Source organism: Lepisma saccharinum, chromosome 24, assembly GCF_977018435.1.
Source record: "Lepisma saccharinum chromosome 24, izLepSacc3.1, whole genome shotgun sequence".
NCBI lineage: Eukaryota > Metazoa > Arthropoda > Insecta > Zygentoma > Lepismatidae > Lepisma > Lepisma saccharinum.
The window spans coordinates 41572781-41589908 of NC_139252.1; the positions used below are offsets into that span (position 1 = coordinate 41572781).

Genomic DNA, 17128 nt, shown 5'->3' on the forward strand with positions numbered 1-17128 from the left:
TTAAGTCAATACTTGCCCAAAGTAAAAATACTACTTGATGAATTTGAAAAGAGGATTCAAGACTTCACAGTGTGTGAATAGCAAATTTTCTTGTTCACTGCTCTGCTCCTTTTTCCTTTTCTTGCTGTGCATGCAAGTCTTATGCAAGTCTTGAATTACAATGTGACTCAAATTGAAATAAAAACATCACGCAGTGGGTGTTCCTTGATTTTTCTCATATATATCTCAGAACAGTACCCTCGGATAAGTCATTTTGCTGCTGGAATTTTAGTGATTTTGGTAGCACTTACCTTGGTGAACAGTTGTTCGCCATTATAAAGATTAATAAAGCAGCCAAAAGTTCAAGAATAACTGATAAATATTTGTTATCTGCATTAAGAGTTCGTTGCTCACAAAAACGTTGGTTGATTGGTTGGTTGATTTGTTGTTTTAAGTCCACTTTATGCACAGTAAGGCTAATCGGGACTGGACCTACAGTTTAAAGTGGGATCCGAACCACTTGTGCCTCCACCGGGTATCAAACCTGGGACCCCTTGATTACAAGGTGAAGACGGCTCACAAAAACGTCATGCGGACATTGTGAAACTAGTTTCATTAATAAAAAAAAAAGTGTCAGATCTCTGGGATACGAAACTAGAAAATCCACAGGTTTCTTGCCAAAATGTTTGCACAATTATAACCGATTTATACATGTAAAATAGTATCACAGACTATGAAAAAATATTCCAGTTTAATGTTATTTCAATAAAACCAGTGAGGATTATAAATAAAATATTTTTAATACAATTTCTACCACATGTAATCATCATCCAGTTCTAAGCAGGGTGGTGCATGAAGGGGAGATGATGGGAAATTCCACCTTCTGGTTTTTGTATCCCCTGCGGTTGCTAATTTATAGAACTTGGGAGGGGGAATTTATATATATAATTTTTATAATATGCCAATGCTGCAAAACTAGAATGCCCACCCCCCATCAGGGACAAACCTCTTAGTTTTGGATTTCAAGGGGTTTGGGTTGGAGATTTGCGGTCTGGAGAGTTTTGACATTTAACGTTATGCGGCCCTACTCAAGAATTGAGTTTGACATGGCTGATCTAGCATACTGAAAGGAAGAACTCACTTATACACGAAACATTTTTTTGGAGGAGAGCATTTTTCATCAATTTTGGTAGCACAGCACTGAAATTAATAGGATGCACACACACATACAGAACAGGTTCAGTCATATGCAGGTATTTAATTCGCTACCATGCCTTTCATTCCTCGAAACATGCTGAAAATACAAGATTACTAAATTCTACAGGACCATCAAGGTTGTTAAACATGATTAACGGAGAGGAACAGGGGAAAATCTTACCCAAATGAATGTATCTCTCTGGCTCCTGTTGCTTCATCATGATCATGGGGTCCGTCTGTCGCAGGAGAGACCGAGCAGCACCCAACTCACGCAATTCTATCAACTCCAGCACCACCTTAAAAAGATGAAGCATGCACTCTTATCAATTTTATGCGATTGTATTTTGACAAGGCAAGTGGCCATTGATCAAGGACGTATTCAGGAGGAGATGGGAGTCCAGAGGGCCTGCCCCTTCCCCACAAAGACTTACCAAGTACTGACATTAAATAATGAAAATATACTTTATTAGCATTTGTTGTACGAGTATTTATTTTCACCAAACTTATTGGAAGGCAAGGATTACATAGGGATCATGTGGTTGAAAGAAGATTTATGCACACAATTACTGATAATAATATCCATAAAATATTAATCAGGAACTTTACTTTTTGTCTACTGAATCTAACATATTTTTTTTTGTTTTTCAATAAATATTCAATTCTTTATCTATTTGAGAATAATTTCCTAGCCAGGGTAGTTATTTTTATAACATTTTTTGCGATATTAACTACATGTAAGCTAGATAATGAATATGTGCTGTTATATCTCTATTCTTATATCACCTTTTTACCTATTGATATAACAACAATGCAATCTTAATTAATTTACATGGTTAGTTAATGTCATGTACTTAATTTAATAATTTACATCACTACTACTACTACTATTTCAGAGGTCAGTCAAGACTTCACTTTGGTAGAGAAAGTTCCGAAGGGAGAGAGGGACTCAAATACAAAAATGTGTGAATGCAATAAACCTAGCCTAAAACTATGTTTCTCAGTACATGTGTTGCGAAAACTAGGAGGGGTATTGTCAACTGTTTCGATCTATTCCAGGAAAAGCCTTCTTCAACTAAGACAGCCATTATCATTGCAAAAATCTATCCACAATGATTTTCAAACATTTATCTAGGGTTAGAAGCAATTTCAAAGTGACACAAAATGTTAGAACACATGTAGTATATATATATATACAGCTTTACAGCTATCAATACAATTGTTACATAATTAGAGAGATGGGACCTTATCATTTTGTGGATGCTTTCAAATTTCTGATCTCCCTTTTATACATGGTTATTCAAATCATCTTCACGATTTCAGACACATGTAAATCACATCTAATGAAATCCAGATACAAAAATGTTATATCAATGTAAAGAATAACTCAAAGTTTTATTTCATATCATTTCAGATACGGTTGGTAACATTGCTGCTGCATAATAAATACAAGAGGGGCTCACACTGAACACTTGGGAGGTAATGAAATAAAACTTTATGAGTTACTATTTACATTAAGTATAACCTTTTTGTATCTGTGTTTCATTAAACGTGATTTACATATGTCTGAAATTGGATAGCTCATTTGTAATAACCCTATATCTAACACACCTCCCGAAAGACCAACCAAGCCAAAAAAATTAAATATGAAAAATAATACTTAATTCCTTTGATAGAACAGCTGCTATTATACAAATGTTAGTGATCTTAACTTCACCTGTCCATGCAATAATAATAATAGTAATTATTATTAATAATTTAGCTATTTAAATATACTGCTGGACAAAAAAAACCGGACACTTGCATTTTTTGTGATAACGCATAAATTCTGATTCAAAGGCTAAGTAAATGTTGCAGAAATTATTGGAAATAAGAAATCCTGAATATATTCAACAGAAAGCAAATTAAAATTTATTGTTAATAAGTTAAATTAGAACATAAACGAAAGTTACAGAAAACTACCAAAAAAAATCTTAGCAATATATTTTTTTTAATATTGTTAACTGGTACTGGTGGGGTCTAATAGCGAGTGTTACCTCCCCTGCCATCAATTACAGCTTGTAACCGCCGTGGCATACTTCGAATAAGGTTGGCAATCACTTCTTGGTCCAATTGCTCCCATTCTTCTTGAATAGCACGTCTTAGCTCTTCAATTGTTTCTGGAAATATTGCGCGGTTTCTGATATGTCGTTTCAGTTGATCCCAGATGTGCTCTATCGGATTTAGGTCCGGACTTTGTGGTGGCCATTCTAATCGCGTAATCGCAACTTCGTCCAAGTACTCCGTGACAATATTCGCAACGTGAGGACGCACGCACATTGTCATGCATAAAAACAAAGTCCGGGCCTTTGAATGGTGCATATGGTACTACATGATCTGCCACACATTCTGTTATATACCTGCAAGCTGCCATTGCCTCATTATCTACAAGAACCAACTCTGTACGTCCTTGTAAAGAGATACCTCCCCAGACCATGACACCACCACCTCCAAAGGGTGTTATTTCAACGAAACAACATTGTGCATAACGCTCATTAGGTCTTCTATACACATGTTCAAGCCCGTCTGATGAACGTAGGTTGAATTCTGACTCATCAGAGAATAAAACCTTTTCCCACTGCTCCACATTCCAACGTAAGTGTTTTGTAGAAAATTCCAGTCTTCGCTTCCGGTGACGTGCTAACAACCTGGGACCTGCAGCCGGCCTCCGAGATGATAAACCACTTTCATTAAGTCTTCTACGAACTGTTCGTGAAGAAACCACAGTTCTATGAACATTTCTCAAATGCTGTGCCACAATATTTGAAGTCGTACGACGGTCTCTTAAGACTATGAAACGCATTAAACGATCTTCCCGTGCTGTTGTGCATCGTTTCTGACCAGAACCTGGTCTTCTACCATAGGAACCGGTTGCGTCATACCTTCTGAGACCTTCATGGATAGTACTTCGTGCTATATTTAGCACCCTAGCAATATAGTGTACACTACGACCACCATTGCGAAGAGCTACTGCTTTTACACTACCTCTTCACGTCTCATTTTCAAGCTAGCAGCAAACTTACAATACACTTGCAAGAAAAATACCAGCAATGACAATGTCAATAATATATGTTACTATGGTTACTATGAACCAAAATTCATGCCTCTCTAGACATTAAACAAAATAACATCAACAGGAATTGAAAATCAATAAATTAAAACAAAATTGCATGAAATTAATTTTGAGCCTACTAAGTGTTCCAAATAAGTAAATACAAGTAAATAAATAAATAAATAGATAAATAATAAACGGAAAACTGTGGAAAATGTTCAATAATGAATGTTCAATTGTTCAATACTTAACTGAGAGCGTAATTCATAAGTAATTGCAATTCAGATGTCAAATATTAAGGTGTCCGGTTTTTTTTGTCCAGCAGTATATCATTACTATTATTTTAATCCTATTAATTTATCAATTGAAGGGCGCGGGTGTAAAACATGGAAAGTGACATTTTTGTTATTTTTGAGTCACAAAGTAAAATGTGCCATCCTTCAATTTTCGAGTGAATTTGCCATGTCATATAATTTGCATTGGACTCAGTGAAGCCTTCTGAAATTGGTAAACACAACATTAAAAAAAAATTATCTACAGTATAGCTTCTAATTACCTTTCTTCTTAATGAACGCAGAAATGACCAAAATGTCACTTACCATGTTTTACACCAGAGTCCTTCAATTATAACATTATTATTACATGTGAGGGACTTGGTTAGAGCCCCTCCTCCCCTTGAAATTTTATTCTAGATACATGCCTGGTAACAAGGATATAATAAACAAGTAGTGCATAATTACATGAAATAGGTTTCCTGTACTGTCAACAGTATGTGGAAAAAAGGAAAGATAGGAAATACAAAACCCTTGTAATTCAGTTTTATATTCAGCACCTTGAAATTTACAAAACTTTCTGCATGTTACTAATTAATTATGCAGGCCTGCAAAATATTTTTTTTGTTTTGTGGGGTATAAGGGTAAATAGGTGTTCTTACCTAATTTTAGGGCATACCATTTTCTAATATCACGTAAGAATTTTTTTATAGGGCTGAGAACCGATTTGAACCGATCCCGATACTCTCACCGATACCGATACGTGTATAATTCCACAGGTTATTATATACATACATACATATAATATATAAATTATGTGTGTGTGTGTCTGTGTAACTATTATTATTACATTTTATATGCATGCATTTCTGACGAGGAGTGATGAATAAATTAACCCACCAAATGATGATCTGTTGCAATGAACATGAAAAACATGAAAAAAAAAAAAAAAAAAAACCAGTCCCGCGGTTGATCGACATGCGAGCGTCATGCTAACATCTGACAATTTATTGACAGGATCACGGCACAGCTCCTACTAACAGAAGGGAACACTCTAACCTATTATATTTTTCCACTCGTACAAAACAAAAGACAGCTAGACTGTCTCTCAAAGAGGTTTCGTATTTTAAAACAGATATATACTCAGATACTTTTCTATGTTAGAACAGTGCTAACATGTCGACCACAGTCGAGTTAAAGCTTTTTAAAACAGGAAATGCACATGTAAAATTATAAATATGAATTAATACAGAAGGAACTTTACATACCTGCTCATACAAATCTATCAGTTTCTTGTCTGGAAGTTTCAATGACTGGATGGCCTTAAGTACAGTGTCCCAGTGGCCATTGTTGATATCAGCAACAAATCCTTCCACACTGTCCACGGTATTCAAAGACACACCAGTCTCTTCCTAAAAGAAGCATCGCATGAAAACTGTTAATTTACAAAAAAACAAAAATGTAAAGAAACCTATTTACTAATGGAGAAAATACAAAAGGAAAGGAGAAAGAACACCTATGATTCAACTATCTTGACAAATATTAATTATTGAAGAGGTTTTCTCAGGCAATCAAATAGGTGATTTCTGGATTTTCTCAGTTGATTGTCCGAGAAAACGTCTACAATATTCGCCACCGGGAAAGCTTCAAGAGTAAATAATTGTTTACCATCTTGCTGTGTACAAAGTCCTGTTTACCTGAGTTTTAGTCACATCTCATGTTTCTCAGCTTTGTCCTAATTGCCAGATTTGTGACTGTTCTCCATTACAGCATAAGTTCATTTCCTCTCCTGTATTCATTTTTGATGACTTTATGCACAGTAAGGATAATTTGGACTGGACCTACAATTTAAAGCGGGATCCGAACCACTGTGTACCTCCACCGAGACCCCTTGATTACAAGGCGATGACTCAACCACTGTGCCATCAGGAAGGCCTGTATTCATTTTTAAATGTACAATTATAATTGAAATATATTTAAAACTTCAAATGTTAATGTTCAAGTTGCTATTCAATAACATTTGTCTATGTTAAACTGCATGGGATTGACATTGCTATAGTAACAGAAATTTTAGAAAACGGTGATAAAATGTTTCCTTCAAAATGTGATTTGCAGTTTTCTTTCGTAAAATATCCAGGTAATTGTAAATTTTATTCTATAATCAGTCCATAGAAGATTAGCTTTACCTTCTCAGACCATGGAAAATATTCTTAAGTACATGCATAATTAATCACTGATGATAACAGCACAGACTTTACACTGAACAGTAATCAGTAACCATTGGAAAGGGATTTTAGGCTCAACACATTTCTGAAGAAATTATAAGTGCATTATTTTGGTTCACTATATTTTCTGTCTTTCCTCTGATTATTATTAGTTGAAGACACCCTTAGCAAGTCACAGAAGTTGGTAAAAATATTGCATGTATTAGTTACAAATACAGTGGACTCTTTCTAATTCGATTACTCGATAATTCGAGCAGAACTTTATTCCCCTTGAAATCATTTTTAATGATGTGTGTTAATTCGAATTTTGAATAAGTCGAACCTTTTTTTGTGTCCTCTTGAGAGTCCACTGTATAACTCTGTTATGAGATAAAAATATGTATCCCAGTATAAAATTTGACCATGCTTTACCACACATAAGATGCACTATTGCAGATATTTGGCTACAATCAGCTTTGTTTTTTCTCATTTTTTTTTATTTTTTTGCTTATGTTGTTTTACCTCTGTGGAAACTGTCACAACTAGTAATACTAGCAATGCTATTACTGAGTAATAAAGTCCAGTTTTGGCATGTACTTACTTTCATCCTGTGGCTTCATCAGGAGATAACAAGAAGTCAAAATTTAAAACATGGGACGTTACGTTAGGTTAAAAATGGTAAAAGAACAATGCAGTGCCCTTTCACTCCTTCCTATTCCTTCTCTGACTGGCAACTGACTGTCCTATTCAATATGGCTGCCTGGCTGGCAGGAACATAGACAAACCACTAAAGGAGACGTGTTAACTCAATATTAAATTCTGTGGGTTTCGTCACTCCATGATGTCACTGGTAATGCTAGTGACATCTAGCAAAGATTTTAAGGAACTACTTGTTTCTCAATGCTCACGCTAGATGGCAGGCCACAAAGGTCAGAGAAAGGGGGTGGGGTCGAAGAAGGGGTGGGGGGTTGAGGTACACAGATTTATTTTAAATTCAAAAGTGTTCTTCTATACAGCTTTTAAATAACCCACTGTGACTATGATCTTCCCTTCAAAGCAAGCATAAGAGAATAAACTTCTTTTGCAGGTGTAGATTACGATAACAAGTGCGTATTGCACAGTTTCCACTTGATCATTGCAGTTGTTTACGATTACGAGTTCCAAGTAAAAGCAGCATCCGTGTAACACGAGTCGCCATTCTTTTCAAGGGCCATCTTTGTCGAACTGACCGTGCTAGGGATGGTCATTTCAAATTCAAACCTGTTTGTTGACCCAGTGTTGCTAACTCTCCCCACAGAAAATGAGTGGTGCACCTCCCCGATGGCGTAGTGGTAATGTAATGAAGGCGTGTTGTTTTTGATACCCGTTGGAAGCACGAAGTGTACATTTTCAGATGGGGGGGGGGCATTGCTCAAAGTGAGGGGGAGCGGGGTAATAGTATCCCATGCTAACAAAATTTTCGTAAATATCCCCCAGTTCATGAAGATTTTGGCACACACGAAAGTGTGGCGCAGTCAGGCCCGTTGGCAGGTATACCCGAGACCCAGGTTCGAGTCCTGGTTGAGCCTGCATTTTTCGCTAAATTTCAACCCCCCCCCCCCAATTGCCTACTTGTCACCATATTAAACATCACATCTGTGGGGTATTCATATGTATTAAAATAGTCACAGGTGGGGGATGCTTTGCGTAAATATTCCTAGCCAGGGATAACCCACACACACACATCGCTAACCACTTCGAGCACATTCTGGTTCAGATCCCACTCTAACCTACAGGGCCAGTCCCGATTAGCCTATATGTGCATTGCGCATAAAGTGGGTTTAAACTCAAAACTCGTGAGACACTTTGTTGCAAGGGAACGGAAAAAACGCGTTGTTAATGATGATAATTTCTGGAGACCTTTGTAAAAACTTTCCATTTAACTAAGATCAGGAAATTTGATTTGATTTGCTTTATTTTACATCGCTTTTTGTGCCACTTTTGGCTAATTTGCAAAGATGGAGATGAGTGATGACATTATGAAATTGATGAATGGACACTTACAAACATCCACGCCCAGGCCGGGATTCGAACCCGGGACCCCTAGCATTGTAGCACGATGTGCTAACCACTCCACCAGGGGAAACGGCTAGGATCAGGAATTGTATGTTGTGGTTGGAGTCACTGTCTGTTGCCTAGGCCTGCCATCTAGTTTAGAAAATTGAAACAGAAAGCAAATAGTTCCTTACAATCTTTCGTAGATGTCACTAGCGTCGCAAAGCAGACGAAGGGAACAGAATACGTCATTAAGTTTCACCAGCCACGGACAGGAAGTAAAGATGGCTGCACTTCCTGTTGGCTATTTGATTATTATGATGTGACTGTAGTTTGTTTTTCAGGAATCCACACAGAAACACTGCACTTTCTGTTGGTAGTTTTTTCCAAAAATAAATGGACCTATTACATTTGAATTACTGGTTATTACAATAGTGTCTAATATTTCTCAGTACAGAAACAAACATTAAATCATGTTTTGACATACACAGGAGGTGTATTGGCACAACAGGATGGGTTGAAGCATAATGCTTTTGGAACTTACTTGCAAAACTTGAAGTGTCCTCAACAGATTACTCTCTTTCAAATATTGCTGTATGAGTCGAACGACACTGAAAAGAAGAAAATTTACTGTAACCAGTTTCTGCTTCACATTTGCAGGCATATGGACTAAATTACATTACTTCATGCAACTTAAAATCATTCAAATGCCATTCAGCCTATGTGATAGGAAACTCAAGTCAAGTACAGTGGCATGTTATTCTTGTTTAATTCAATTTTATAATGTTCTCCAGTCTGTTTTAATTTTAAATCTTGTCAGGATTTAGGTGCTTGGCATTATCATAAATACTATTGTTGTTAGGCTAAGCAGATCAGGTCTCTCAGCATTAAAATAACGTCCATAAATGCTTTCAACATTTTATTATGTAATATCTGATCTAATCATGACATGCCCTTTGAGCCTCATATGAAAATTCACCAGTAATTTGTATCTGAAAAAACCGTAAACCAAGAACTGTTGCTTGCTGGAAAGCGTTGTTGTTCGCATAAGGTACTTTTCAAATCATAATTAACTGTGCGAATGTTTTTCAAAGCTTCAAACTTACTTCCACAATAGTTCCCAATATTCTCTAAAGTTCCAGTATGACTGAAGATGACCGGACCCCTCTCCGATTTTCTTGAAATTTGGCATACTTCCTAATTGAGGACTGCTAATGATGAATCTGAAGTTAAAATTTGTTGGAAACTTCTAGAAATTGCAAATTAATTGTGAACCATTGACGCTAGCCCCACGAACCAATGACGTGTGGTTAGGTTAGGCAAACAGTTAAAATTTCATGTCGTAATAGTATCAGGAATATATATATATATATATATATATATATATATATATATATATATATATATATATATATATATTTGCTTGTAAAACAAAAAAATTCGCGAAAATCGACGGTTTCCATTCCTAAAACTAACGCCTTATTTTGCAATTTCTATAAGTTTCCAACAACTTTTAACTTCAGATTCGTGATTAGGAGGCCTCAATTAGTGAGTATGCCAAATATGAAGAAAATCGAAGAGAGGGTCCGGTCATCTTCAGTCGTTCCAAAGTTCCTAATACTCCTATCAAACTTGCAAAAATCATTAAACATTCAGAACAGATACCTTAATATGAAACATGATCATCAAAAATGTATATCGGAGACACATTTAAATCGGATATTTTGTCTTTCTCGTGGTTTGTACTTACCAATTATGTATTGCGGAACATAGTGGAAGGTGCCAATATGCTTTTTGCACGAAAACAAACACTTTTTCTGCTAAAATAAACCATTTTCCTTAATGCTACGGAAAGCACGTCACGGTGCGATATCGCTTGCTTTGCGAATTGTAACGCTTCTTTTGTTTTCGAATATCAATGTTTCCAACTCTATTGTGCATGGAAGTTGTAAAAAACCGGGGATCACGTCCGGAAATTGTACATTTCGATGAAACATTGTTCGTTAGCCCCAAAAACCATGCACGAGTAGCCCCACAAACCATTAACGTTAGCCCCAAAAACCATCCACGGGTAGCCCCACAAACCATTGACGTTAGCCCCAAAACCCATCCACGGGTAGCCCCACGAACTATTCACATGAGGTTAGGTTAGGCCTGTTAGGTTAGGTTCCATTAGCACCCATTTCACCCCTAAATTCATCGAAAAACCATTTTCCTTTCTCGCCAAAAGACCGCGCGTTTCTCGAAGAAAAAAAAAAAAACTCGCGTTTCTCGAAAAAAATCACTCGTTTGGAAACCCTGATTCCACTAGCGAGATCGCGTGACTTCCGACGCTAGAGCCATCTGCAGGTACATCTTGGAAACAACGGCATGATGTTGTCGATTTTCACAAAATGCGCAATATTATTACATGAAAAGTGATTATTTATTGTTCTGCTGCATTGTAGGATGAAGTTTTAGGACGAATATATATCGACTAACTAACACTCTAGCCTTCTTAAACCCGAAGGTTCATGGCTGCAGCAACACAGGCCTTCCATCTGTCCCTATCTTGAGCAAGATCTATATACTCTTTTCCATCCCTACCGATTTCCTTTAGGTCCATCTCAACGTTGTCCCTCCATCTTCGTCTTGGCCTTCCTACAGGTCTCTTACCATCTGGTTTCCCAACAAGAATCCTGTAAACTCCTCTTTCCTCTCCCATTCGTGCCACATGGCCTGCCCACCTAAGTCTTCTTGATTTAATTATTCTAATAATATCTGGACATGAGTATAAATTATGTAGTTCTAAATTATGTAACCTTCTCCACTCACCTGTCTTCTCATCCCTTTTAGGTCCAAAGATTTTCCTAGGATCTTATTTTCAAATACTCTCAATTTATGTTCCTCTTTCAATGTAAGGGACCAAGTTTCACACCCATATAACACTACAGGCAAAATTACGGTTTTGTATATTTTAACTTTTAGTTTCTTAGATATTAAACGAGAAGACAAAAGTTTATGAAGAGAGAAGTAACATGCATTTCCTGAATTAAGCCTACTTTTTATTTCCTTTTTAATATAATTTTCATTTGTTAATATTACTCCTAAGTATTTGAATTTGGAAACTGGTTCAAACGAGTTGTTATCAATAATTAGATTTTGATTATTACCTAACACTTGGTTTCGGCCTGTAAGCATATATTTAGTTTTCTCTTTGTTAACTTCCAAACCTATCTCTTTAGCAGTTTTGAAAAATATTTTAGCATTATTCTTAATTGTATTCACATCATCCCCCAGTAAGTCTACATCATCTGCATATGCTAACAACCGAGTCACACCATTTAATTTTAGTCCCTCTTTAGTTTCTTTTACCTTCCTTACAGCATATTCTAAGGCAAAATTAAAGAGCAATGGAGATAATGCATCTCCTTGTTTTAACCCATCATGAATTGTAAATTTGTCAGACATATTATTACCCACACGAATTTTACTTTCTGTTTCACTGGTGCATATTTTTATCATACTAACAAGCTTCTTAGGTATTCCAAACTCTACTAATATAATTTTTCTCTTTTGACCGAATCATATGCTTTTTTTAAATAAATGAATAGCTGATGGACATTTTGATTATATTCCCACTTTTTTTCAAGTGTCTGTCTGATGTGAAAAATTTGATCTGTAGTTGATCTGTTACGTTTAAATCCACATTGATAATCACCTATAATTTCATTAGCATATGGGGTTAGTCTTGTTAAAAGAATGTTAGACAATATTTTGTATGTTGTTGAGAGTAGAGAAATTCCACGGTAATTACTGCAGTTCATTTTATCACCTTTTTTAAACACAGGAACAATTATGGATTCTTTCCACTGTTGAGGGAGTTCTTCTTTATTCCATATTAAACAAATTAATTTATGAATTTGACATATTAATGAATTTCCACCATATTTAATTAACTCAGCTGGTATTAAATCAATGCCAGGTGCTTTGTTATTCTTTAGCCTTTTAATAGCATCTTTAACTTCAGTCAAGTTAGGTTCTTGAACTAAAGGTTCTGCTGTGTGTACTTCATTTACTTCTGATTTATCTCCTACATGGACATTTAAAAGGTCATTAAAGTAGTTCTTCCATCTATTTAGAATATCGCTTGGGTCAGCTAGAAAATCACCATCTTTATCTTTTATCAAGTTTACTTTAGGTTGCCACCCCTTTCTAAATTCATTTACACCTTTATATAAATCTCTGATATTTTTATTTTTGCTGTTTGTTTCAATTTCGTTAATTTTGCTTTTCAAGTAATCTCTTTTTTTACTTCTAAACGTGCGGTTAACTTCTCGCTTTATTCTATTATAATTGTTTTGATTTGTATCATCCGAGTTGTTTAACCACCTAAGTCTAGCCTGATTTCTTATTTCTATTAGATTATGACATTCATTATCAAACCATGGCTTACTTTTCCTTGGTTTATGGTATCCTATACTTTCTTTAGCTGCTGATTCTATTGCATTACGTATGTGCTCCCAATTCTTATTTACGTCTGTTTCATTTATATTTTCATCATCATATAAATCCTGCAAAACATCAAATCTATTTGACAGTTTAATTTGGTAATCTTTCTTAATTCTTTCATCAGCAAACTTTCCTGTATCAAATTTTAGAACTTTTAGATTTTGTTGCTTATGATTTATCACTGAGAGTCTTTCTCTTAATTTAGCAATTACTAAATAATGGTCACTGGCACAGTCAGCACCTCTATGTGTACGAACGTCAATTATACTAGTATGCCTTCTCTTATCAATGAGAATATGATCTATCTGATTATGAGTTTTACCATCTGGAGAAGACCAGGTATATTTATGGATATCTTTATGTTTAAAAGTGGTACTTTTCACAATTAAATTCTTTGAGGTTGCAAAAGTAATCAATCTTATACCATTATCATTACTTAATTCATGAAGACTTTCTTTACCAATTGTGGGTTTAAATGTCTCTTCTTTGCCAATTTGTGCATTACAGTCACCTAACAGAATTTTCATATCATAATGAGAAAATTTATCAAAGACCTGTTCTAACTCTGTATAAAAATCATCTTTATCTTCCGTTGGTGCATGTATGTTTATTAAAATAATTTTACACCACCTACCCTGTAAAACTGTATATGATATCCTATCATTAATAAATTCTACTGTTTTAAGAGCCGAGATAATTCTATTATTTATGAAAAAGCCTGTTCCAAAATTATGATTTTTAGTACCACCATAGAAAAAAGTATAATTTTTAGTTTTACAATTCCCTTCTCCTGGCCAGCTACTACATCTAATTTATACTTAAGTATCTCATTAACTGTACACTGAAATGCCCCAGGCCGGTAAAGGCTCAGAACATTCCAGGTGCCTAATTTAATATCCTTATTCCTAACGTAGATCTTATCCTTAGTCCAGGGACCTCCCAAAGTAGTCCCCATCCGGAGATCCGACCGGGGGACTATTTTACCTCCGGAATATTTTACCTTGGGAACATCCATGGCCTTATATTTCTGTTTCTTGACATGTCTTTTTACAGTGCAGAGTTGTCAGCTCTACGCCTAACCCCCAATATGAATTAAGGAACTACTACACAAGACAGACACAAACATATTAAGACAGCACAATTACTACACAAGACAAACACAAACACATTAGTCAGCATAACTACTACACAAGACACACACAAACACATCACAACTATAACACAATATAAACACACCACAACTACTAGAAATTCCACGCTAAAAATGTTTTATTTAAAAAATATTTCTAGTTTTAAGTTTTCCCACATTATAACATTCAATCTTGATGGTTCCAACGCAGCAAAATGTTATAAAATTTTCCTCGATTTTACATTTTCCGACATTTTAAGTTTTTTTTAAACTTGGTCCCCTGAAAAACGTAAAATCGAGGTTAAGGTGATGGATGGAGTGTTTGCAGGTTGATTCCCCGCACTAGGCCATCCAAACCAATGTCACAAAGCATACTCTGTGCCATTGTGGTATGTCTGTAGTTGTTAATTTGAATCTTAAATGAAGTATTAAAGACATGGTAAAATTTCGTTGATAGTTTTGAACGGACGAAGATTAATTTTTTCTTCCTTTGTCCATCAAATCTCGATATTGCTCAAAAGAAAATAGTGAATATATATCGACGGAGGTTATAAACCTTGGAGAAACTCATTTCCGTAAGTAGTTTCTTGTGTAAAATTGAAGAAATGTTGTATCTCCGATGCATGAAACTGTTACCAAATGTATCACATGAAATTGTGTGTACGACAAACTTTTGTAATGAATATGAACAACTCGAATGCTACGTTGTTATGGTTCATAAATTTAAGAGAGAATAAAAATACTAGATGATTTTGAAAAGTATCCTATGTTTAATGCAAATACAATTGTTCAAGCATCTTCAAAGTACGCAACAATTTCTTTGCGAATTCTTTAGTAAAACGCATTAGTAGTGATGAAAATTCTTACTCAGCGGATTCTATTTCAATTGACATCTTGGCACTTGCTTTACTTCCCCAGTAACACAAGCTTCAAAACAGTGAGAGAGAGCAAGAAATACTTCGAAGGAATATCTCCGCAACACAACACGGGCCTTGTGTATTCACAGACCACAGATTACCCAGCACAGCACATTCACACACATTACACAGTTTCTTTATACACCAATGTAGAACACGTCCCAAAAACAAACAGAAAGCATTTAGCACATCAAAAGTAGTCATGTAGAAATAGGATAACAACAAGTAATAATTTTTTACATTAAAAACAAACATGTAAGAAAAGTAGGCTGATTTGGTGTGATTTTATTTATTGGTGCATCGAAAATTGTGCTTTGTGTTCTATGTTTGTGTGAGTAGACAATCTCACAATTCATCGTGTCTGAGAGTCTATGGGCCGAGAAATAAAAAGGAAGGGGAAAGTAATACTACAACGTTTAAAGAATGAAATATAAATGATAATATCACTACAATGTAATTACTGTATTCGTATTTTAATATGAAAGAACAAAGATAAAAAGGAATGCATAGTTCTAGAAAAACATACACAACATCCCTTGAACATAAACAAACAATAATGATAATAATGCCTCCATGTTTACATTCCCCTTCCCGTATTAAATTTGTTTACATGAATGAGTCTGTGACTGTGCAATATTTAGAAAATATTGAAGACGCAAGTGGTTTGCTACGAATCAGGTAAAACTGATTTTGTAATGTAAGCTTGGCCCGTAAAAGTATGTAAATAGATATGAGCCGCAGATATTGCGTCCGTACATATAGTGGGATCAATTGTACCTTTCCAGCATCTTGTAATTTGTAGTATATTTATTTATTTTTTATTTTATCATCCAGTAGCCTAAATTATTATTAGAATAATATAGGACTTGTCAGCTTGGTTTTTACGCTATCAAGATTACATTATTACTGTGTTACTTTTAACATAATGCAGTTAACCTTTGAATAACAAGGCTGTATGCTATTTCTGGTTTTTAGACTCATAACCACTTCCAATTTCGCAAATATAGTATTAGTATCTTTAGAAAGAATATCTCATGCCGAGAGGTCCAAAGAAAATACGTCAATAATATTGTCTAAACCAGGCCCGTAGCTAGAATTGATCTCCAGGGGGGGGGGCTCACGGTTTATCAGGGGGGCCTTGTAAAAGTAATAATAATAATAATAATTTTTATTGTAGAAACATGTGAGAACATCACATGTATTACAATCGTCAGAAATGTACATATAAAGTATCTATAGATCTTACAAAAAAACATCCAAAAAGCATTTTAGAAACATAACACCACTGACATAAATTTAGTTGTTAACATTATTGTTTTACAATCATAACTATTTTACCTAATACAATTAATTTCAAAGAATTCTTCTACCCTATATATACAGTTATCGGTTAATATTTTTTGTACTTTTCTTTTGAATTTAATTTTTAAATTTACAAAAGTTTAACAGTGTTAAATGAAGTTAAATTATTTGTGTGGGGGGTCATTAAGTTAATATAAACTTTAGAAATATCACACAAGTACATTTTTCTATAGGTATCTTCTAAAACATTTCTTGAAATGTTAATTGCTTTTGACATCATCCCTTATTACATTCTACACACTACTTTTGATGATACAGATATTTATATCATACAAAAAAATGCACAATATTCAATTATAGTGCCTACCTTACATTCCACCCCCAGCTGAAGGAATAAAACTTTCCTTCGTTCCCAAAACGTAGGAACTGTTGACCTTTGATGCAGATATGGAAGGAATGTGGATGATGATGCCAAAGCCACAGATTTCTGTCTAAACGGGAGACCACGACAGGAG

The 17128-nt window shown here is 35.2% G+C and overlaps 1 protein-coding gene across 1 annotated transcript in view; it reads right to left on the bottom strand.

The window, feature by feature from the left end:
• Smu1 (Smu1 spliceosomal factor) overlaps positions 1–15398 on the bottom strand; it is a 36946-nt gene extending 21548 nt beyond the window's left edge. Inside the window, exons 1-4 of the mRNA XM_083110862.1 lie at positions 15262–15398; positions 9319–9385; positions 5805–5948; positions 1358–1472 (exon numbers count right to left, since the gene is read on the bottom strand). Of these exons, the coding sequence (XP_082966988.1) occupies positions 1358–1472; positions 5805–5948; positions 9319–9385; positions 15262–15287 (352 nt within the window). The 5' untranslated portion in view covers positions 15288–15398. The remainder of the gene's footprint in view (positions 1–1357; positions 1473–5804; positions 5949–9318; positions 9386–15261) is intronic.
• Positions 15399–17128: the final 1730 nt, after the last annotated feature.